This window comes from Berghia stephanieae, chromosome 7 (genome assembly GCF_034508935.2).
Source record: "Berghia stephanieae isolate SIO BIC M18660-M18661 chromosome 7, UCSD_Bste_1.3, whole genome shotgun sequence".
Taxonomy (NCBI): Eukaryota; Metazoa; Mollusca; class Gastropoda; order Nudibranchia; family Aeolidiidae; genus Berghia; species Berghia stephanieae.
This window is the reverse complement of record NC_088366.1, coordinates 38,183,953-38,206,744: the sequence shown is the minus strand read 5'-3', so window position 1 is coordinate 38,206,744 and position 22,792 is coordinate 38,183,953. Positions and strand designations below refer to the sequence as shown.

Sequence of the window (22,792 nt, the reverse complement as noted above, 5' to 3'; positions counted from 1 at the left end):
AGATACTGTTCTTTTGGTGAATACGGATGAGGCATTTTGCATTGCGGTTAACCATGGTGAACAGTATGTGAGACGGTCGTATAAGATACTGTCCTTTTGTTGGTTACAGGTAGAGTTATTTGCTTGGCTTTAACCAAGAAAGAACAGTATCTCAAAATATTACGCAACATATTACGTCAATGAAATCGCCGACTAACAGAAAAACGCAATTTATCATTAGCTATTATTTAATGTTAGAAGACTTCCACTATGTAACAGAATTAAAGAGTTATGAATGAAAAAACTAAATGTGTCGATTGCGGCAAAACTGGTTGGATCTGGGTCAGCCCAGATACTGTCCTTTTGTTGGTTAGGGCAGAATAACCGGAATCGATATGTCCGCAGCCTTTGATACGATCGACAGAGGAAAACTTTTGGAGATATTAACAGACATAGTAGACGAAGACGAGCTCCGAATAATCCGATTTCTCCTCAGCAACACAAAGATACAACCAAGGATATACGCGGCCACAAAACAGACGCAGTTTGAAAGTAACATCGGGACCCCCCAAGGAGATTCTGTTCACAATATACTTAGAACACGCTCTGAAAGAAGTTCGAAAAGTCTTTCCAAAACCAACGACTCATATTGAGAATGCAATCCCTAGAGAAATCGCCTATGCAGATGATGTCGATTTTATTGGATCAACACCAGCAAATATAGACATCATACAAAATACCCTCATGAAATATAACCTCCAAGTCAATGCCAATAAAACCGAATTTACAACAATATCGAGGAACAAAGAGGAATGGAAAAGAACAAAGAAAGTTGGCTCACTAATTGGAGACACCGAGGATGTACAAAGAAGAAAACAGCTATCAAACGCCGCACTCAGTAAACTCACCAATGTATGGATTAGAGGTGACAAAATAAAGAGAAAAACCAAACTGAAACTGTACCGTGCTCTTGTAAAACCGGTACTTCTGTATAACTGCGGCACTTGGGCGTTGACAAAATTCGAAGAAGAACATCTGGATGCCTTCCATCGCACACAGCTAAGAAGGGTACTGGACATCAAATACCCAAAAAAGATCTCAAATGAATCACTCTATGAGATCACAAAAGAAAGACCAATCTCCCTTGACATTTTACAACAACGATGGCAACTTTTCGGTCACATACTACGCAGGGACAAAAACATACCAGCTAACCAAGCCATGTCGGGATACTTCCAAAAACACGGGAACCTTTTCAGAGGAAGACCGATCACAACACTCCCTGTGATCCTAAACAAAAACCTCACAACACTTGGACAAAGCATTAGTCTCATAACGGCAGGGGACCTTGAAAATCTGAGAACCCTAACAGAGGACCGGCAATATTGGAGACACCTCACACAGGAAATACTGGAAACAGCCAAGGCGACCCGATCTTTCGGTCGAGACGCGAAAGGCATCTAAGTCAAGTAAGTCAAGTCATTACAATATAAGTCCAACCTCCTCCTCTTCAAGCTGTGATTTGACTCAAAATAGAAAAAATGCAACAAATTAATTTACCAGTTCCATTAAAAAAAATGCAATCTCATTGGTCAATTTGTTTCCAATTGATTGACTTTGACTTTTTTTTTTTTTAAATGGCTTTCTTGAACAATCCCTAGCAATTCTTTGCTCCGCCTACCTCTCGCTCTCGCTGTGTGTGTGCGATCACGTAAATGCGTGTTTTACTCTCTCATTCTTTCTCCTCCCTCATCCACAAGGCTCCATATAGTTTTAAAACTGTACTGTTATCTTTGCCCATTGATTCAACTGTGTGTGAAACAGGTGACCCAACTTAAAAGTCGATTTTTGCAAAACTTGATTTTTACACTCTCCCTTCTTCAAGGGGTCATATCTCGGCAATTATTCAATCAGAATTGTATAAGTTTGGTATCAAATTTCTAGGAATAAAATAAGTTGAAAAACCTGACTCAATACAGTTTTGAGGCGGGGGTCACAATTTTGAAATCTTTTCACCCATACAATCATATAAAACATTGACAGTGACAAAAGAAGACCAGAGGTACTTCACAAGGTCTCTGCACCTGCAGATGGAGTAAACCAAAATTATTGTGTGGGTATCTAGGGGACACTGACGTTATAAAGCACTTTGAAATAATGCTTAAAATGTAGTGTGAATAGAAATGGTCGAATGGAATAAAAAGCAACTATCAATGCAGTGTGCAACCAATATGAGGTGACTGTAAGCAAATCTTCTAGACCACAAATGAATTGCTTGGAAAACAAACATCTAACACCATCCTCACATATTTCGAAATGAACAAGCTTTTGCAAACATTTCTGGAATATTTATAATGAATAAGAAGTAATTTCCCAGTACAAGATAATGATTTTTCTCAAGACGTCACTGGCAAGGATCATAATCAATGTCCCTTTGTTCATACAATTTAAGGTATATAAAAAGCGTATAGATTTGGGGTGACCTAACTTACCTGTAAGAATGTATGACAAGAGAATAACTCAGTAACAAACTAAATAAGTTATTTAGTAAGAAAAAGTTGAATTAGTATTTATATTCAATTAACAGGCAAAGTATGAAAACTAACCTCCTACAAAAGCTACAGGGTTGGCACGATTGTCAGTAGAGTCCATGAATAGCTTTGGGTAAGATGTGGCACCTTGTAACAACTTTTCTTCAAGAACCTTCCATTTGGATATGGTTTCCATGTCTGTATCAAACCACATGCCCATGGCTGGAACCTTCGGTCCCTGGCTACCTGACTGCTGGTCTGTAGTGGAAGGGATTAGAATTGTAATGTGGACAACTATTGATCTGAATGAGATCTGCCTACTACTTCAAAAAAATTGTATAACTACGAATATTTGATTGAAAAGAAACTTTTGTTACCACGGCTGGACTTTGAAAATCCTTAAATTATAATGTACTACAAAAAGATATAAATAATAATGTGAAATTGAATGTAAGCTTCAATTCAATTACAAAAACCAGATCAAATGAACGTTTCGGGTTTCCCCTTTATCAACAAAACAGGATGAATGAAACTCTACAGATGCATGAAATGTGGTAGTGGCGTTGTTAAGATGAATAAACAAAACATTGATGGGTAGGAAATAGTATGCTCTTTTGTAAGGAAGCACGATTGAAAATAGAACAACAGATATTTCTAAAAGGTGCGCAATGAATTGAAAGACCGGCAAGGTGTCATACTGGCTGGACAAAAAGCCAGCTTTCCGGCTTATGCTGCGATTTAGCATCTATGAAGATAGCATATATAGTACTTCTGCAATCGCTGATAGTGAGAAAAATACCAATGTCCCAGGATTCGAACAAACAATACTCCTATATTCCATTTATAGTATTTTAACAAATGAACTCTTATACTACAAATATCTACTGAACGTGAAGTATTTTACAAGGGGTACAGGCCAACAGAAACACTAAATATATAGCCTGTGAGGCACTGTTACAATTTTGACAGATACACGCTGTAAAGTGTGTGGTGCTCATTTTATACCTGAGTACTGTAAGAGAATGTGAGTAAAAAGTTTTTGCACCGCCAGAAGCCGAAATCGAAACTACAACCTTTGTATTGTAAGGCAAAGCAGCACTGATTAGAACATTTATTTGTTTATTATTATTTGGAAGAAAACAATGTCAGTGACTCAAGTGATGGCAGTGTGGAATACCCGGCTCTAATGACTCCAGTGCTTGAACCGGTGATAGCCTGTCTTCAGGGGTGAGAATGACTGAGGAAATTTCTCATCGTGAAGATCATGACCCATCCATGCGACCATAACCTATAAATTTGAATTTCACTAAAATTTACTGAGATGCAATCCAAAATTTGTCTCGCAGCAATTTCTGACACGACTCGTAGGCTGACACGACTCGTAGGAATTTCAAAAGTTGAAAAAGTAATTACATTTGGTGGTTGTAGTAGGGATGTTGATGTGGTGGTGGTTGTAGTAGTAGTGGTCGTATGGATGATTGTGTGGTGGTGGCTATAGTAGCTGTGATAGGAATGATGATGTGGTGGTAGTTGTAGTAGTAGTGGTGGTAGGGATGATGTTGTAGTGGTTGTAGTAGTAGTGGTGGTGGTAGGGATGAAGATGTGGTGGTGCTTGTAGCAGTGGTAGTAGGGTTGATGATGTCGTGGTGGTTGTAATGGTAGTTGTGGTAGGAATGATGATGTGGTGGTAGTTGTAGTAGCAGTGGTAGTAGGGTTGATGAAGTGGTGGTGGTTGTAGTGGTAGGAATGATGATGTGGTGGTAGTCGTAGTAGTAGTGGTACTAGGGATGATGGTCTGGAGGTGGTTGTAGTAGGAGTGGTGGTAGGGGTGACGTGGTAGTGGTGGTAGGGATGATGATGTAGTGGTGGTTGTAGTAGTGGTAGTAGGGTTGATGATGTGGTGGTGGTCGTAGTAGTAGTGTTATTTGTAGTAGTAGTGGTGGTAGGGATGATGATGTGGTGGTGGTTGTAATAGTAGTAGAGGTAGAGTTGTTGATGTAGTGGTTTTGTTGAGTGTTTTTTATTCAGTGATGATAATAGCAATTTGTCAAAAAGGAGGAAAATGTCTCCGCCTATCGATCAAACACAAGCAAAGTGTAAACATAACAGGAACATAGTTTTGTATTAGTATTATGCAATATATTACTATTACTACTATAAATCCATTCTTATCATTAGACATAAATTTACTTTTTGTAAACATCTAATGAATTGTCTTTTCCACATGTTAAAGGCCTATACACTGTTATCCTTTCTTAAAAAAATATAGCATTGTGGAGAACATTGCGCTTATTTGAGTGAATAAAAAAATTGATACGGCGCACAACTCCACTGAAAGATTTGAAAATTAGAAATGTATTTTTTACAGATAGATAAACAGATAACTTGATTTCCTTTTATAATTTAAAGTCAGTTTGAAAGTTCGTTGAGTCAAACAGATATCATAAAATATGTACCAACGACGACACTTGACTCCCAAAATCAACTAATTTTGACACTGTAAAAGTTGTCAATTTGCGTCATCTATTTATGACATCAAGTATTATTATTACTTCCGTTGTGTTGTTTATTTAGCGGTGATAAGTGTTGTTATGTATGTTCTAATTGCGTGTATGTTTGTGTGTGTGTGTGTGTGTGTGTGTGTGTGCGCGCGTGTGTGTGTTTGTGTTTGTGTGTTGTGTGTGGTGTATACATGTGTGTGTGGGTGTTGGCATTTTTTAGCAAATCTTGGCATTCATAGTGATATTATTCACTTGATCACATGAAGGTATTTCAGTCGCCATTTTGATTCTTTTTTTACTATTAGGGTTAGCTCGAGATCGAGGATATTTCTTTTTCTATTAAGGTTAGTCATAAGTCTTAGTAAAGGTGCTAGGATGTTTGTTTTTACATAAGTTAAGTAAAGGGGAGACATTCCGAAAGCTCCTACATCCCCAGTATTCTTTAAATTTGTATTTTCACCGTTGATATTTTGTCAGGCATTTATTTATTCAATTTGTCATTATATCTAGAAGTATTTTAAAAACTCTAGAACAAACCTTGATAGATTTGTGAAAGTTTAAAATTTCTTAATTTGACCATTGTTTTGATTTTCAGCTGCCATTTTGATTTGTTAAATATTGAAAGGTAGTGCAAAGCAGTCCGAGAGTTGTTTTTTTTTTTCTATTAGGGTTATCTATTAGGTTATTATTAACCTCTCGAGAGGTTAGTCATAAGTCTTATTAAAGGCGCTAGGAAGTTTGTTTTTCCATAAGTTAAGTAAAGGGGAGACATTCCAAAAGCTCCTACATCCCCAGGATTCTTTAAATTTGTATTTTCACCTTTGATCTTTTGTCAGGCGTTTATTTATTCAATTTGTCATGATTTTTTATATAGGGTTAGCTCGAGATCGGATGATTTTTTTTCCTATTAGGGTTAGTCATAAGTATTATTAAAGTGCTAGGGTGTTAGTTTTTCCTATTGGGGTTAATTAAAGGTACTAGGTTTAATTTTTTCTTGGGGTTAGTTGAGGGAATATATTATTAAATATATTATTGGGCGACACAGAAAAATCAACCGAAGATATACCAAATTACACAGACAACGTTGTTTACCAATCTGCCCTCATTAAATGATGGTGAGTACAGTATCGAATGAAAATAGTTCTTTCCCCGCGAAATTGCGGGCTTTTTACTAGTTCAAATAAAAGGCCAGAAAGTGTTGTTTTGTTTTGATTTTTACTTTATAAAGCAGGCTACAATAACTTTGTTACCGAAACCTAGTGGTTATTCAGCTTATAAATACAACCCAAGAATCTCTCAAATTTAAAGCCATAGTCCAAAGGTAAAAAGAAAGAAGAGTTAATTAAGCCAATCACTATTGCTTTATTCTAATATATTATCTCTGTATAGCCAAATGATTTAATGGATGGGAGGGAGGGAGGGAGAGAGAGAGAGAGAGAGAGAGAGAGAGAGAGGGAGAGGGAGAGAGAGAGAGAGAGAGAGAGAGAGAGAGAGAGAGAGAGAGAGAGAGAGAGAGAGAGAGAGAGAGAGAGAGAGAGAGAGAGAGAGATAATAAAAAGGCAATAGGTACCTACAACAGAGGAAAAAAATCCAGACCCATTTGTCCCTCCCCTTCCCCTTCAACCATCAACTAGCTATTCAAAGAACACCGCTGGTCGCCTGTGTCAATTGTGACATCTGGTGCCATTCTGTCTGGCCGGACGTCATAAAAACGGGACCGTCACCAAATTTCACGAGACTGAGTACAGGTGTCAAAATATGACATAAGACATAATGATGATTTTGTGGTTTTGAGGAAAATGTTTGACACGGCAAATCCAAACTTTCTGAGGAATTCTCAAAATCACTGTTTATTTATCAAAAAAAAAAATTGAAAAAGGAGGAATTGTGATGGGGATGAGCGGAGATAAACTACCATTTAGACGGAAGATTCTCAGCCCTGTGTCTTACATCAGATGGAAATAAGTGGAACAAAAGAAACTGATGTATTTTTGTAATGGTTTTGTGTCAACGGTTCCTAGACACATGTTTCGGCATCATAAAGATGAAATAATGGTTGGTCAAATATTGTCTATGCCAGCTGGCTCTAAAGAAAGGAATATGACATGAGGTAAATTACTAAAAGAGGGAGATCTTGCTTTCAATGTTCAATCTATTTAAGATAAGAACAGTTTCATCATTCCCCAATGTAGAAAAAAGACCATCAACATTGAGAATATGGCACCATGCTCAAACTGTAAGGCATGTATTCTAAAAAATATTTATATCAACATCATAAAAGGTGTAAGAAGAGAAACGATGGAACCAAGCAATTCAGAAACTTCAAAGAAAGGAAGTCTTTTATTTCCCATTCCATCCAATGTTGAAGAGTCTTTTTGGAGAGATATGGTGCTAAGCAAGAGTGTTGACAAAATTTCTAAGGCCTGTAAAAACGATTCTGTGATACTGAAATAGTCCTTAGCTAAGAGGGAGACAGTCAAATGTATAGTGTTAGTTTTGGGAGGTGATCTTTTTTTCCTTTTAAATCTTTAAGTCTGTTATGTATTATGATTTTTGTTTTGAACATATTGATGGTTTTTAAACATTTGAGTGTATTCCTCTAGTGTGATCCTGTGCTTGTGTCTGGATGAGATTTTAAGGTGACCTCAAACTAAGTACACTGATAGTATGCTCTTGTAATCTGCATCTGTTCCCTGTTTGAATAGTGGCTTACACTTCATGTTGGACCACACAAAAAAATCAACCGAAGATATACCAAATTACACAGACAACATTGTTTACCAATCTGCCCTCATTAAATGATGGTGAGTGCAATATCGAATGAAAATAGTTCTTTCCCCGCCAAATTGCGGGCTTTTTACTAGTCTAAATAAATTCTAATAAAATATAATAATTGAGAGAAAATGAAATTCAACCAACCATAGGTCTCTCTTTTCCCCTCCAGGAGTACCTTGGTTGCATTATCATCTACCACAGGCAATGGTAATTCGGGCAGATGACCATACGAACTATTGTCCTCCTGGCTTAACAGTTGCTGAAAATAACAATAGGTACTAGAACAGTAAGTTTGTAGACCTGTAAGTCAAATTTAATAAAATCATCACAAAAAAGCCCAAAATATATGACCTATTCAACAAACGTTATGTTATTTATAAATATGGAACCGCTTCAAAGACTGAATCGGGTTCTCTAATTACAATTATTGTCACACTAACAATTTAATGAGAGTCTTACGTTTGCAAGACAAATTGAAGAACCTAAGAGAGAAGGAATATGAATGGGTCAAAGTGATTAGAGAGTGAAGAATTTTTAACGAATATTTATTAATCGAGTAAGCATAAAATAGTCTTCAAGTTCAAGTTTATTTATAGGGTTTTGACAATATCATTTGCAATAAGGATGAAAAAAACAAAAACAAAATCAAAATGGAATTTAAAAAATGAAAATAAAAAAATATATTACTTCTTTTAAAAAGCAATCAAAATAAAAATTAAACACAAAATAATAGAATGATAGAATAATAAGAATGGCAAGATTTTAAAAAGAAAATCTTTTAAAAAAAAATATTTTAAATAAATAAATAACCAAGAACATAACACACACAACATCAAAACAAACCATAACACATGACAACCACCAACCCAATGACAAAATGACAAGGGTATTTCAGAGAACTATACCTTTACACAGCTAAATGAAAGTATTATGAATATCCTATTGATATATGATACATCACAGGCCTATAACATCGTCTGAAAAAGTTATTTTTTGTTATGTGGAATTGAGTAGTTTTTATTTAATTTTCATGGAAATTATATTTTATATGAATTTTTTTCACAACCCTATAAAATTCTTTAGCGCGGCCACTCGCGGGGTCTGTTAGACCCGGTAACGCACAAAGAGAGTTTTATTCCTCATGCCCCATTCGCCACTCGCGTGGTCTTTCAGACCCGCCGACAAGCGAAGAGAGGAATACGTTCGCCACCCGCGTGCCCGACGTGTCACTTACTTACGTATCAACTATGGTTGCCAATTTGGCATTCTTTTTGCCAAAAGCAAAATTTATAGATATTTTGTATAAGTCTATTGGAATAGTGGCAAGGAGAATGTCTTAATAGATTACTATTTACACAGATGTTTCTGTATTTACAATACAACAGAGTGATCAACGCAATACTAATTTATAGTGCACTTTCTGACTTTGGTATCAATTGGTTGTAATGGGTTATTTTTGAACGTCGATTTTGGCATGATTCCACAAAATAATCTTGTTGTGTCCTAAAAGAATGCGCCGAGTCATGACCTGACCTAGCCGTGTGTAGTCTATGTCATGTGTACTCATGACCTTTTCTACTCGTTTTGCCCACGACAGTTTACAAATATTATTTCTTCTGCTTTTACAAAATATCGATATATTTCTACAACTACAATTGCCAGTTTTGTATTTTGCCTATTGAGGTGAGTAATTAGTATAAATTCATCATTAACTGTATAAACTAGTACAATATGGTTATGAAGTAACCCAAACTAGTCCTACTACTTAGCAGCCAGTTCATGTGCATAGCTGAAGTTGGTAAGGACATTGCAGGTTTTACACGTTGGTTCTTTTCAGGAGACACGGACACAGAGTGTGTTGTAAAAAGAAATAAAGATGATAATAGATTAGCTAGCCTCTATGATTTTTGCTGATAGTGAACAGATCCAATAATCCTGGGTTTCGGTGTGAGTCAGATTATTTCTAGTTATTTCACACAATCTCTCCATGTTGGCTTCTATCAACAGTAATGGGTGGTGGGGTCCCTTCATACGGTACAAGCCATCGTCATGCTTGTGATACCAAATGCTATCAGTCCATTTAACGTTACTAAACCGGGATAGACTCTGTATCATAGTTCTTTATCATTCAATGGACTCAATAACTAAAGTAAATTACGTTTCTCGTTTTAACAGTGAAATGGCGGACAGAAATATATGGGAACAACTCCTGTCTGTTGAGCCGGAGAACAGCTCTGAAGAGGAATCTTCATCTGAAGAAGATTTATTTCAGAATCAGTTTGACGTTGAGGATGGTGAAATGGACGAAGCAGTTGGTGGGGATGATGATGATGATGATGATGAGGATGATAATGACTTGCAGACTGCCAGCTATACCGAGCTATTGCCTGTGGTTGCAACCAACACCGAGCTGTTGCCCGTGGTTGCCAACGACATCGCTTCAGATGCTGGCTGCTACAAGTCATGGATGGTAGATTGGAGTAAGACCAAACCTGCAGCTACCAAAACGCCAGCCCGCAATATTTTGAGGTTACCTCATGACCGCACTCCCGCAACAGGACATGTGGAGACACCAGAGAGCGCCTTTCTGCTGTTTTTCACGGCGTTCATGATCGACGAGTGCGTAAAATACACAAATATTGAAGGGAGGAGGGTGAAAGGCATGAAATGGACAGTCTGCACAAGGGATGAGATCTCTGCCCTTATTGGGTGCTTGCTGTATGCAGGCTCCAGGAAGGAAAACATGACAGATATAAAGATGTTGTTCGATGTTTTGGATGGACTGCAAATTTTACGGGCTGGTTTCTCTCGGAACCGTTTTTCGTCTCTTTTGACTTACATGCGGTTTGAAGAGAAGCCAACGAAGAGCCAGGGATCTGTTTGCTCCAATCAGGGACATTTGGAACAAGTTCCAGATTGCCCTTCAGATGCACTATGCGCCGGGAGAAGCCCTCACAGTAGACAAGCAACTTGTCAATTTCCGTGGTCGTTGTGCCTTTCTGCAGTATATCCCCTCGAAGCCTGACAAGTATGGCATCAAAATATTTTGGGTGTGTGATGCCGCCAACGCCTTTCCATGCTACGGCATACCATATCTTGGAAAGGGTACACAGCCCAAAACAGCCAGCAGTGTTGGAGCATCTACTGTTCTAAACCTGGTCCAGCGCTATTTTCAGTCTGGAAGGAACGTCACTTGTGACAATTACTTCACAGACTTCGAGCTGTCCCAAAAACTGCTGCGCCAAAAGCTAACTCTTGTGGGGACAGTAAGGAGGAACAAGACGTTTTTGCCTCAGATATTTAAGGACAAAAAGCATCTCTCCCTTCACCAATCCATGTTTGCATTCAAGGACAGCACCACACTGGTGAGCTACCAGACCAAACGGAACATGAATGTAAACCTCCTCAGCACTAGGCGGACGTGACGTCAGACTGGAATCCTATTTAGATTTCCGTTACAACACAAAAAACAATGAGCCCATAAGGAATTGGGATATCAAACCTGCAGATGATGCTGTGCGTTTATTTATTTTTTTAAACTCGCAACATCACCAGCCGAATATAACGTACCAACACACAAATTATTATCAAATTAATATTCATCATCATCATCATCATCATCATCATATTATTATTATTATTATTATTATTATTATTATTATTATTATTATTATTATTATTATTATTATTATTATTATTATATTATTATTATATTGTTATATTATCATCATCATCACCATTATTACCGTATTATTATTATTATTATTATTATTATTATTATTATTATTATCATCATCACCATCATTATCATCATCATCATCTTCATTATTATTATTATTATTATTATTATTACTATTATTAATATTATTCAGAGAGAGAGAGAGAGAGAGAGAGAGAGAGAGAGAGAGAGAGAGAGAGAGAGAGAGAGAGAGAGAGAGAGAGAGAGAGAGAGAGAGAGAGAGAGAGAGAGAGGGGGGGGGGCTGGGTCCAAAAGACCTCGCGTGTGGCGAATCGGTGGCACAAAATACTTCTCTCTTCCCAAGTCACCGGGTCTAAGAGGACCCGCGAGTGGCGAATGAGACGTAAGAAATAAATCTCTATTTAGCTATAGGCGGGTCTAAAAGACCACACATGTGGTGAATAGGGTGCGTTTTAGGGAGTGGCGGTAAAGGTTAAGCAAAATAAGCCTTGCTTCAGTATTGAGACACTTACTCTGAGGTTAATTATTGAAGCATGAAAAGAAGGAAATATAATCCCGTCTTTACTCTTGGTGGGGTGAGGTGGGGAGGGGGTGGATATCCCCTGTCAAAATATTCGGGAACAAACATAGAATATGAGATTAGCTATCTAGTACTACCAGGGCTGCCAGGCAGGTTTGAAAAAATCTGCTCCAACCAAACGGGGTGCCTCTTGGACACAGACTGAATTTCAGAAATCCCTATGAAAACTGAATTTTGAACTAAGATATATAAAAATGTTACTCTTTATAAATTAGCATTTCAATATAAGCAATTTAGTAAAGATTATTGTACAATTCATACCACAAGAGAGTGCAGAGTAGATAGAGGGATTACTGTGCAGAAGAAATACATTAAACAAACTAACCATAATAATCAGAGACGCCAACTTTAAATTTGACTCACAGGAGTTTCAGACACCACTCATAGGAATTTCAATGCCGAAAGAGGAATTTCCACACACAAGAAAAAGGAATTGGAACAGTATTTGGCATTATGTTTACATATTGTATAGTTCTAAATAAATAACTAATTAGAATTATATTATGATACATACACACATTGCCAATTACAATCCCAAAGTTTCCTTATTTCAAATGAAGTAAAGCGCCAAAACCTGATTGTAGAGATTATAGTACTGGTGGTAGTGAGGATGATGTGGTGTTGGTAGTTGTAGTAATAGTAGTAGTGATGATGAAGATGTGATAGTGGTTGTTGTTGTAGTAGTAGTGGTGGTAGAGATGATATGGTGGTGGTGGTGGTTGAAGTTGTAGATGTAGTGATGATGATGTGGTGGTGGTGTAGTAGTTGTGGTCGTTATGATAATGTGGTGGTGGTTATAGTTGTGGTGGTAATGTTGTTGATGTGGTGGTGATGGTGGTTGTAGTACAAATGGTCGTGGTTGGAGTCGTAGTTGTGGTAGTGATGATAATGCAATGGTGGTGGTGGTTGTAGTAGTTGTGGTATGGATGATGTGGATGTGGTGGTTGTAGTAGTAGTGGTCGTGATGATGTGGTGCTGATGGTTGTAGTAGTAGTGATAGTGATGATGATAATGTTGTAGTGGTGGTTGTTGTAGTAGTTGTAGTGATGATGATGTGGTGGTGGTGGTTGCAGTAGTAATGGTAGTGATGACGATGTGGTTGTGGTGGCTGTAGTAGTAGTGGTAGTGATGATGATGTGGTGGTGATGGTGGTTGTAGTAGTAGTGGTAGTGATGATGATGTGGTGGTGGTCTTTGTAGTAGCAGTGGTGGTGGTAGTGATGAAGATGAGGTGGTGGTGGTGCTTGTACTTGTAGTAGTAGTGGTAGGGATGATGATGTGGTGGTGGTTGTAGTAGTGGTGGTAGTGATGATGATGTGGTGATGGTGGTTGTAGTAAAAATGGTAGTGATGATGATGTGGTAGTGGTGGTAGTGATGATGATGTGATGGTTGTAGTAGTTTTGGTGGTTGTGATAATGTGGTGGTGGTGGTTGTAGTAGTGATGTTGTAGTGGTGGTTGTAGTAGTAGTGGTAGTTGCAGTGATGATGATGTGATGGTGGTGGTTGCAGTAGTAGTGGTAGTGATGATGTGGTGGTGGTGGTGGTGGTTGTAGTAGTAGTGGTAGTAATGATGTGGTGGTGGTGGTGGTTGTAGTAGTAGTGGTAGTGATGATGTGGTGGTGGTGGTGGTTGTAGTAGTAGTGGTAGGCGGAGTTGTCGTACCAATAAAGTCGCAGGTTCAAACCCCACCACCGCCGCGAAAAAATGTTTTATTCTCTATTGTCTTCTGGCACTTTTCTACTCACTTCATATCTTGTTGTTACCAACATAAGTGCCTGCTCCACTCACTTTTCTGAATTAAAAATTCACCCCATACACCGGAGCATACTCAATGTCTCAATCGTTTCTATGTTATATGTTTGTGATGAGAATATTGGCTATTAAGCTTAACTGCTGGTCAAAATTACTTCGCGATGGTGGCGAACGAATCGGCGATCTCAGAAGTGGGTGAGAGAGGGATCTAGAAATGACTTTGGGTTTGAAACGAATATTTTTGTGTTCGTGGATAGCTCACACGGTAGAGCCACGCTCTCACCTGCCAGGCGGAGTTGTCGTACCAATAAAGTCGCAGGTTCAACCCCACACCGCCGCGAAAAAATGTTTTATTCTCTATTGTCTTCTGGCACTTTTCTACTCACTTCATATCTTGTTGTTACCAACATAAGTGCCTGCTCCACTCACTTTTCTGAATTAATAATTCACCCCATACACCGGAGCATACTCAATGTCTCAATCGTTTCTATGTTATATGTTTGTGATGAGAATATTGGCTATTAAGCTTAACTGCTGGTCAAAATTACTTCGCGATGGTGGCGAACGAATCGGCGATCTCAAGAAGTGGGTGAGAGAGGGATCTAGAAATGACTTTGGGTTTGAAACGAATATTTTTGTGTTCGTGGATAGCTCACACGGTAGAGCCACGCTCTCACCTGCCAGGCGGAGTTGTCGTACCAATAAAGTCGCAGGTTCAAACCCCACCACCGCCGCGAAAAAATGTTTTATTCTCTATTGTCTTCTGGCACTTTTCTACTCACTTCATATCTTGTTGTTACCAACATAAGTGCCTGCTCCACTCACTTTTCTGAATTAAAAATTCACCCATACACCGGAGCATACTCAATGTCTCAATCGTTTCTATGTTATATGTTTGTGATGAGAATATTGGCTATTAAGCTTAACTGCTGGTCAAAATTACTTCGCGATGGTGGCGAACGAATCGGCGATCTCAAGAAGTGGGTGAGAGAGGGATCTAGAAATGACTTTGGGTTTGAAACGAATATTTTTGTGTTCGTGGATAGCTCACACGGTAGAGCCACGCTCTCACCTGCCAGGCGGAGTTGTCGTACCAATAAAGTCGCAGGTTCAAACCCCACCACCGCCGCGAAAAAATGTTTTATTCTCTATTGTCTTCTGGCACTTTTCTACTCACTTCATATCTTGTTGTTACCAACATAAGTGCCTGCTCCACTCACTTTTCTGAATTAAAAATTCACCCCATACACCGGAGCATACTCAATGTCTCAATCGTTTCTATGTTATATGTTTGTGATGAGAATATTGGCTATTAAGCTTAACTGCTGGTCAAAATTACTTCGCGATGGTGGCGAACGAATCGGCGATCTCAAGAAGTGGGTGAGAGAGGGATCTAGAAATGACTTTGGGTTTGAAACGAATATTTTTGTGTTCGTGGATAGCTCACACGGTAGAGCCACGCTCTCACCTGCCAGGCGGAGTTGTCGTACCAATAAAGTCGCAGGTTCAAACCCCACCACCGCCGCGAAAAAATGTTTTATTCTCTATTGTCTTCTGGCACTTTTCTACTCACTTCATATCTTGTTGTTACCAACATAAGTGCCTGCTCCACTCACTTTTCTGAATTAAAAATTCACCCCATACACCGGAGCATACTCAATGTCTCAATCGTTTCTATGTTATATGTTTGTGATGAGAATATTGGCTATTAAGCTTAACTGCTGGTCAAAATTACTTCGCGATGGTGGCGAACGAATCGGCGATCTCAAGAAGTGGGTGAGAGAGGGATCTAGAAATGACTTTGGGTTTGAAACGAATATTTTTGTGTTCGTGGATAGCTCACACGGTAGAGCCACGCTCTCACCTGCCAGGCGGAGTTGTCGTACCAATAAAGTCGCAGTTCAAACCCACCACCGCGCGAAAATGTTTTATTCTCTATTGTCTTCTGGCACTTTTCTACTCACTTCATATCTTGTTGTTACCAACATAAGTGCCTGCTCCACTCACTTTTCTGAATTAAAAATTCACCCCATACACCGGAGCATACTCAATGTCTCAATCGTTTCTATGTTATATGTTTGTGATGAGAATATTGGCTATTAAGCTTAACTGCTGGTCAAAATTACTTCGCGATGGTGGCGAACGAATCGGCGATCTCAAGAAGTGGTGAGAGAGGATCTAGAAATGACTTTGGGTTTGAAACGAATATTTTTGTGTTCGTGGATAGCTCACACGGTAGAGCACGCTCTCACCTGCCAGCGGAGTTGTCGTACCAATAAAGTCGCAGGTTCAACCCCACCACCGCGCGAAAAAATGTTTTATTCTCTATGTCTTCTGGCACTTTTCTACTCACTTCATATCTTGTTGTTACCAACATAAGTGCCTGCTCCACTCACTTTTCTGAATTAAAAATTCACCCCATACACCGGAGCATACTCAATGTCTCAATCGTTTCTATGTTATATGTTTGTGATGAGAATATTGGCTATTAAGCTTAACTGCTGGTCAAAATTACTTCGCGATGGTGGCGAACGAATCGGCGATCTCAAGAAGTGGGTGAGAGAGGGATCTAGAAATGACTTTGGGTTTGAAACGAATATTTTTGTGTTCGTGGATAGCTCACACGGTAGAGCCACGCTCTCACCTGCCAGGCGGAGTTGTCGTACCAATAAAGTCGCAGGTTCAAACCCCACCACCGCCGCGAAAAAATGTTTTATTCTCTATTGTCTTCTGGCACTTTTCTACTCACTTCATATCTTGTTGTTACCAACATAAGTGCCTGCTCCACTCACTTTTCTGAATTAAAAATTCACCCCATACACCGGAGCATACTCAATGTCTCAATCGTTTCTATGTTATATGTTTGTGATGAGAATATTGGCTATTAAGCTTAACTGCTGGTCAAAATTACTTCGCGATGGTGGCGAACGAATCGGCGATCTCAAGAAGTGGGTGAGAGAGGGATCTAGAAATGACTTTGGGTTTGAAACGAATATTTTTGTGTTCGTGGATAGCTCACACGGTAGAGCCACGCTCTCACCTGCCAGGCGGAGTTGTCGTACCAATAAAGTCGCAGGTTCAAACCCCACCACCGCCGCGAAAAAATGTTTTATTCTCTATTGTCTTCTGGCACTTTTCTACTCACTTCATATCTAGTAGTAGTGGTAAAGATGTTGATGTTGTAGTGGCAGTGATGATGATGTTGTAGTGGTGGTTGTAGTAGTAGTTGCAGTGATGATGATGTGGTGGTGGTGGTTGGAGTAGTAGTGGTAATGATAATGTGGTGGTGGTGGTTGTAGTATAGTGGTAGTGATGATGATGTGGTGGTGGTTGTAGTAGAGGTATTGATGATGATGTGGTAGTGGTGGTTGCAATAGTAGTGGTAGTGAAGACGATGTGGTTGTGGTTGTGGTTGTTGTAGTAGTAGTAGTAGTGATGATAATGTGGTGCCGTGGTTGTAGTAGTAGTGGTAGTGATGATGATGTGGTGGTGGTTGTAATAGTGATGGTTTTTGTGGTAGTGGTATTGATGTTGATGTGGTGATGGTGGTGGTTGTAGTAGTTGTGGTACTGATAATGATATGGTGGTGGTTGTAGTAGTTGTGGTACTGATGATGATATGGTGGTGGTTGTAGTAGTAGTGGTAGCGATGATGATGTGGCTGTGGTTGCAGTAGTGATGATGGTTGGAATCCTTGGAACAAATTGACCTCACCCGGAACTTGATGGAAGTTGCCCGGAACCAGGAATTTTTTGCTATAGACCGGAGTTTTTTCCAGTGAAACCGGAGTTTTGGCATCACTGCATAATAATGTCGCCAGTTAATTTTCGGTTGAAAAAAAAAAATCGGTAAATAAAAATTGTTAATTTTAAAAAAATTTTTTTGGGTAATTTTATTTATTTATATTTTTTTTATGGCCTCGAAAATTCGCAAAACTGCAAAGCCGGTTTCAACCGCGAATTTTTGCGGTTATGCGATCATCTGGCAGCCCTGACTACTACTAAGTACCTTTAACTAACCCTAATACTAATAGGAAAAACAAAAAACCCAGAATCTTTATCAAGACCTAACTATAACTAGAACCCTAGTAGGAAAGAAAACATTTGGGTCTCGATAGACAGTCACAGAAAAAAACAAATTTAGAACGACTGTTCTGCACTAATTTTCAATGTACTCCAATGGCAATGGCAGCGGAGAACCAAAACAATGGTCAAATTAGGAAATTTTAAACGTTTAACAACCAATCAAGTTCTACAAATGCTACTAAAAATTGACGAATTGAATTTTAAAATCTAATAATATATGACAAAAGATCCACAATTAAAATAACAATAAAAAGGGAATCTACCTCAAGGAATGCATGGAAGATACCCCAAGGTTGCTTCCACAATCTACAAATGTTTTGGGCATGTTGCAGAATTGTTTAGTTTTTGTTCTTGTATTTCTTCTTTGTCTTAAGGAAAAAGGGGCTCATGATCTTTTTTCTTGCAGACGAAGTAAAGGAATTCAGCAAAACAAAACTCAATCAAAGACATCCATTTGGGTTCTGAATTAAATATTTGCCTTTACATAAAAAAATTCTCCAAATATCTTGCCAGCAATGCTCAGACGAAGAATCATAAATTACAAAGAAATAGTGATTCCAAAATTGTTTGTCAGAACTCATTACAAAGAAATATAGGAAATTATGTCAAATTGGTGTGTGAAGACATGAAGGTGTATTGGGAAAACTGGCTTGCACGCCTCCAACGTCACAACCAACACAGTGAACTGAGAGGTAACAGACGACAATCATAAAACGGGGAATCCCATTGATTACCACCATATGCAACGAAAGAGAGAGAGAGAGAGAGAGAGAGAGAGAGGAGAGAGAGAGAGAGAGAGAGAGAGAGAGAGAGAGAGAGAGAGAGAGAGAGAGAGAGAGAGAGAGAGAGAGAGAGAGAGACGGCTTCAGTAGACAACATAGCTATAGAGTAGATTCAGGTCAAACCGGACACGGGTCAATCCAGACGCTACCCGACTCGATGTCTAATTTCCTTTTGTTTTGTTTTTTTTCCCGGTGCATATTTCTAGTAACTAAGCACACGTCTCGTGTGGCGTTTTTCCTGCCGTTTCAATGAGTGCAATCAAGGAGAAGTCAAAGAACCGTGTTTTCATCGAGATATTTCTCACAAAACGTAAGTATCCCGTTCTTTGTTATGGGTTGCAAGGTGTGCAAGGAAGTTGCTATTTAAGCTATTTATACGTTTTTATTACGGAGTTTCGGCTCAACCACTGCACTACATGCTATTTTAGGATCGTTTGATTGTGGTTAGATCGTCTGACGATGTTCGGTTTTCATTTTAGCTCCAGTGGGGGGGTGGCCGGTTTGACCAAAGAAAATTTAAACGATTCAGGTGAAACCGGACGGGTTGATTAAGTTGTTTATTATTATTCTAGACGTCTATAATATTATTTGTTGCAATGCTTTCCTTGTATTTCTGTTGACCGGCCTATGTTTATCATGATTATTATTATTATTATAAAATTAGGGAGGCCTTCCGAAAGCGTCTACACCTACATCCCCAGTATTATAATGTTTTGGGAGGGGGGAAACTTTTTTTATAATGTTCTGGTAGGGGGTTTGGGAGGGGGGAGACTTTAAAAATAAAACTTTTCCCCCTCCCAAACCCCCTACTAGAACGTTATAAAAAAATACTGGGGATGTAGGAGCTTTCGGAAGGCCTCCCTAAATTATATTATGTTCACCATTGTAAAGGAAAATTTACATTATTAGACTAGCCAGTCTATGAAAATGAAGTTCAAATATCTAAATAAAGTTAATTTTTTCACATTGTTACAGGCACCAAGATGCCGCGATCAAAGTACACTGACAAGAGTGTGGATGCTGCACTTGATGCCATCCACACCAAAAATCTTTCATTCCGCCAGGCCGCTGCGACCTACTCTGTCCCGAAATCAACCCTGATGGACAAGATGGCCGGAAAATACCCCGTCCATAGGGTATTTCATACAGTGTTGGCCAAAGAGGAGGAGAAGAAACTTGTCAAATGGATGGTGGCCTGTGCCAGGGCAATTGAAGGGAAGGACAGGGAGCAGCTGTGCCTGGAGGTGCAAAGAATAATGAATGCTGAAGGCAGAGAGACCCCCTTCAAAAACAACAAGCCATGATATTACTGGTACAAAGCATTCATGGGGAGACACAAGGGGGAGGTGTGGGAGAGAAAAGCGATGTCCCTTGGGGAACAATGCGCCCAGAAGGAAAGATACGTGGGTGGTTCCACACCATGCGGACATCGCTAATGTCAAATGGCATCAACATTACCAAGGTCCCCCCCAGCAACGTCTTCAATTGCGACGAGACTGGCTTCCCTTTCTACCTGGGAGGTTCAGTCATCATTGCAGACATTTCTTCCAAGCAAAGAAAATGGAACAGGAAGAGAAGAAGGCAAAGGCGTTGAAGAACAGGGAGGAAAAGGCGAAGAAAAAGTTGGAGGAGAAGGGAAAAAAGCGCTTGGAGAAAGAACAGAAGAAAGCTAAAAAGTTGAAAGAGAAGAGGAAGGAGGCAGAAAATAAAGGGAAGGGGAAGGGCAAGAAGAGGAGAGTGGAAGAAAGAGTGGAGTCTAGTGCAGAGGATGATGATACGATGGTTGTGTATGATGACAGGTCGGACGTTGAGATGGATATGGATGAGTTATGTGGTGTGAATGACAAAGATGAACGTTTATGTGATTTTTGTGGAAGTGATAGGAACCTGGATGGATGGATTTGGTGCAAGTGTGGGAGGTGGTACCACAGAGGATGTACTGGCAGAGAGAGAGAGAAGATACTGGGGATGAGTGAGGAGGAGATCAGTGTTTTCACGTTTGTTTGTACATTGTGCAAGTGACACGTTGCGTTATGATTATGTACCCTATTAATTGTTTTGAATAAATTATTTTTGTCTTTCTCTGTTGAAAATGAACATAAACGTGTTTATTTATCTATCTAGACGTCTAGATCTAGTCTAGCTATTTATGAAATATATGGCAGTCGTTTTGGGGAAGGAAACATTCTGTCAATTTATGGAAAGAGTCCTTCAAAGTCCTTGGAATGCTGGAATCGAACCCTAAATTGACCAATGACCGGCAGATATTTTACAAACTGAGCCTATGGATCTGCTGTAACTGTTTATGAATTGAAAACTATTAAAAAAACAAAAGGAAACAGTGTTTTTCAACATCCGTGAAGGGTGTCCGGTTTGCCCAAGTTAGGTGTCCGGTTGGACCTAAACGTTCCATAAGTGTCCGGTAGTACCAAAATGTCACGAATAACATTATGCGTCGAGAACATGGAAAAGACTGCTTAGGGTGCAAAATCGGCTGGTTCACCTGAAACCGGCCATTTGAGCATTACATTTTACGACATCACTATACAGCATTGGTCTTGTTTCTGGCCAGCAGTCTTCCATTCTCTGAGACGACCACAGATAAGGCTTGTGTGTCCGGTAAGCCTGAATCTACTCTAGTACTGGCTATGCTTCAGTGCTTCATCCACGGTTTCACTTTTCCCGTAATTTCTAATTTAAATTTAGGCTTTTTTATTTTTCATACCATAGCAAATAATTTCGTCAAATTTATTTTTGTTTAATATTATGTCCTCTGAAGTAGAGAATAACGGATTGTCTGATTTCACAAGCCTGTAATCAAAAGGTTTTTCTTTTTTCAATTAAGGGGTACAGACAGGTGAAAAGATATTCTGGACAACCATGCCCAGTCCAACAGCAGTGGGCGGTCTATCGTCAAATCACTTCATGGACTTGCTGCACATGCAAACAATGGCAACAGTCAAGGCACACACGCCTTTTCCCATCACTGAAATACCCCTTCTTTGACCATGAAATGGACATTGAGGCTGATCACATAACAAACATTGATCAAGACCATTGCCACCGTCTATATCAAGATGCGACTGCTGAAGGCTGCCAAACTGTTCCATAAAAGGAAAATATTTACTGTTGGGCCAGACACCATAGAGGATGAAATTAAATAAGATCATTCTCTTCAGTGTCTAATAAACCTCACAAACCAATGAACAGCAACCATAATCATAAATGTTGTTGGACACAAATATCATTGATAAGTGTGCGTTTTATTTTATTCGTATTGAACATTATACATGTAGTTGTAATCATTTTCTGGAATAATATATTTTGTTTCCCAGTGTTTTTGTTTACTTTAGCTATAATTGTTTACTTGACTAGGAGGCCAACGCAAAACAAAAAACAAAAACAAAAAAAACAAAAAACGAGAGAGAGAGAGAGAGAGAGAGAGAGAGAGAGAGAGAGAGAGAGAGAGAGAGAGAGAGAGAGAGAGGGAGAAAAGAAAGAAAGAGAGAGGGGGAGAGAAAGAAAGAGTGAGAGGAAGAGAGAGAGATAGAGAGAGAGAGAGAAAGAGAGAGAGAGAGAGAGAGAGAGAGAGAGAGAGAGAGAGAAAGAGAAAGAAAGGCATGAGAAAGAATGAGAGAGAGAGAAAGAGAGAAGGAGAGAGAGAGAGAGAGAGAGAGAGAGAGAGAGAGAGAGAGAGAGAGAGAGAGAGAGAGAGAGAGAGAGAGAGAGAGAGAGAGAGAGAGAGAGAGAGAGAGGAAATATTGACACGAGAACTCTATTAACCAGCGCACCTGAACTAAACGAGTGAGGGTCTTGGAGCTAATGGCCCCAGTGTGTGTTATATTATCGCCCCACTGGTCAGCCTATCTGTCACTATTTATAAATCTCTGGGTTGAAGTTGAATTGATGCAGTCTGAGCAGTGGATCCAAAATTTTAAGAAAGTAATCGATATATTATAGTATTGCCAGTTAGTACCCAAAGTCGATCCCGATACCTTACCGTCTTTCCGTAAACGAGTACCCTTTAATCGCCCCTGTATTTGTAAATTTAAAAAATTCGCAAAAAAAAAAAAATAAATAAATAAAAAAAAACTTAAAAACATCGGCA

At 39.2% G+C, this 22,792-nt stretch overlaps 1 protein-coding gene across 2 annotated transcripts in view; it reads right to left on the bottom strand.

Moving 5' to 3' along the window:
• The window catches only part of LOC144977194 (trafficking protein particle complex subunit 8-like), a 170,296-nt gene that overhangs the window by 66,273 nt on the left and 81,231 nt on the right, over window positions 1-22,792 (bottom strand). For both annotated transcript variants that reach the window (XM_078922133.1, XM_078922134.1), the window contains 2 exons: window positions 7,931-8,045; window positions 2,586-2,768 (listed from right to left, as the gene is read on the bottom strand). In XM_078922133.1, coding sequence (XP_078778259.1) covers window positions 2,586-2,768; window positions 7,931-8,045 — 298 coding nt within the window. The remainder of the gene's footprint in view (window positions 1-2,585; window positions 2,769-7,930; window positions 8,046-22,792) is intronic.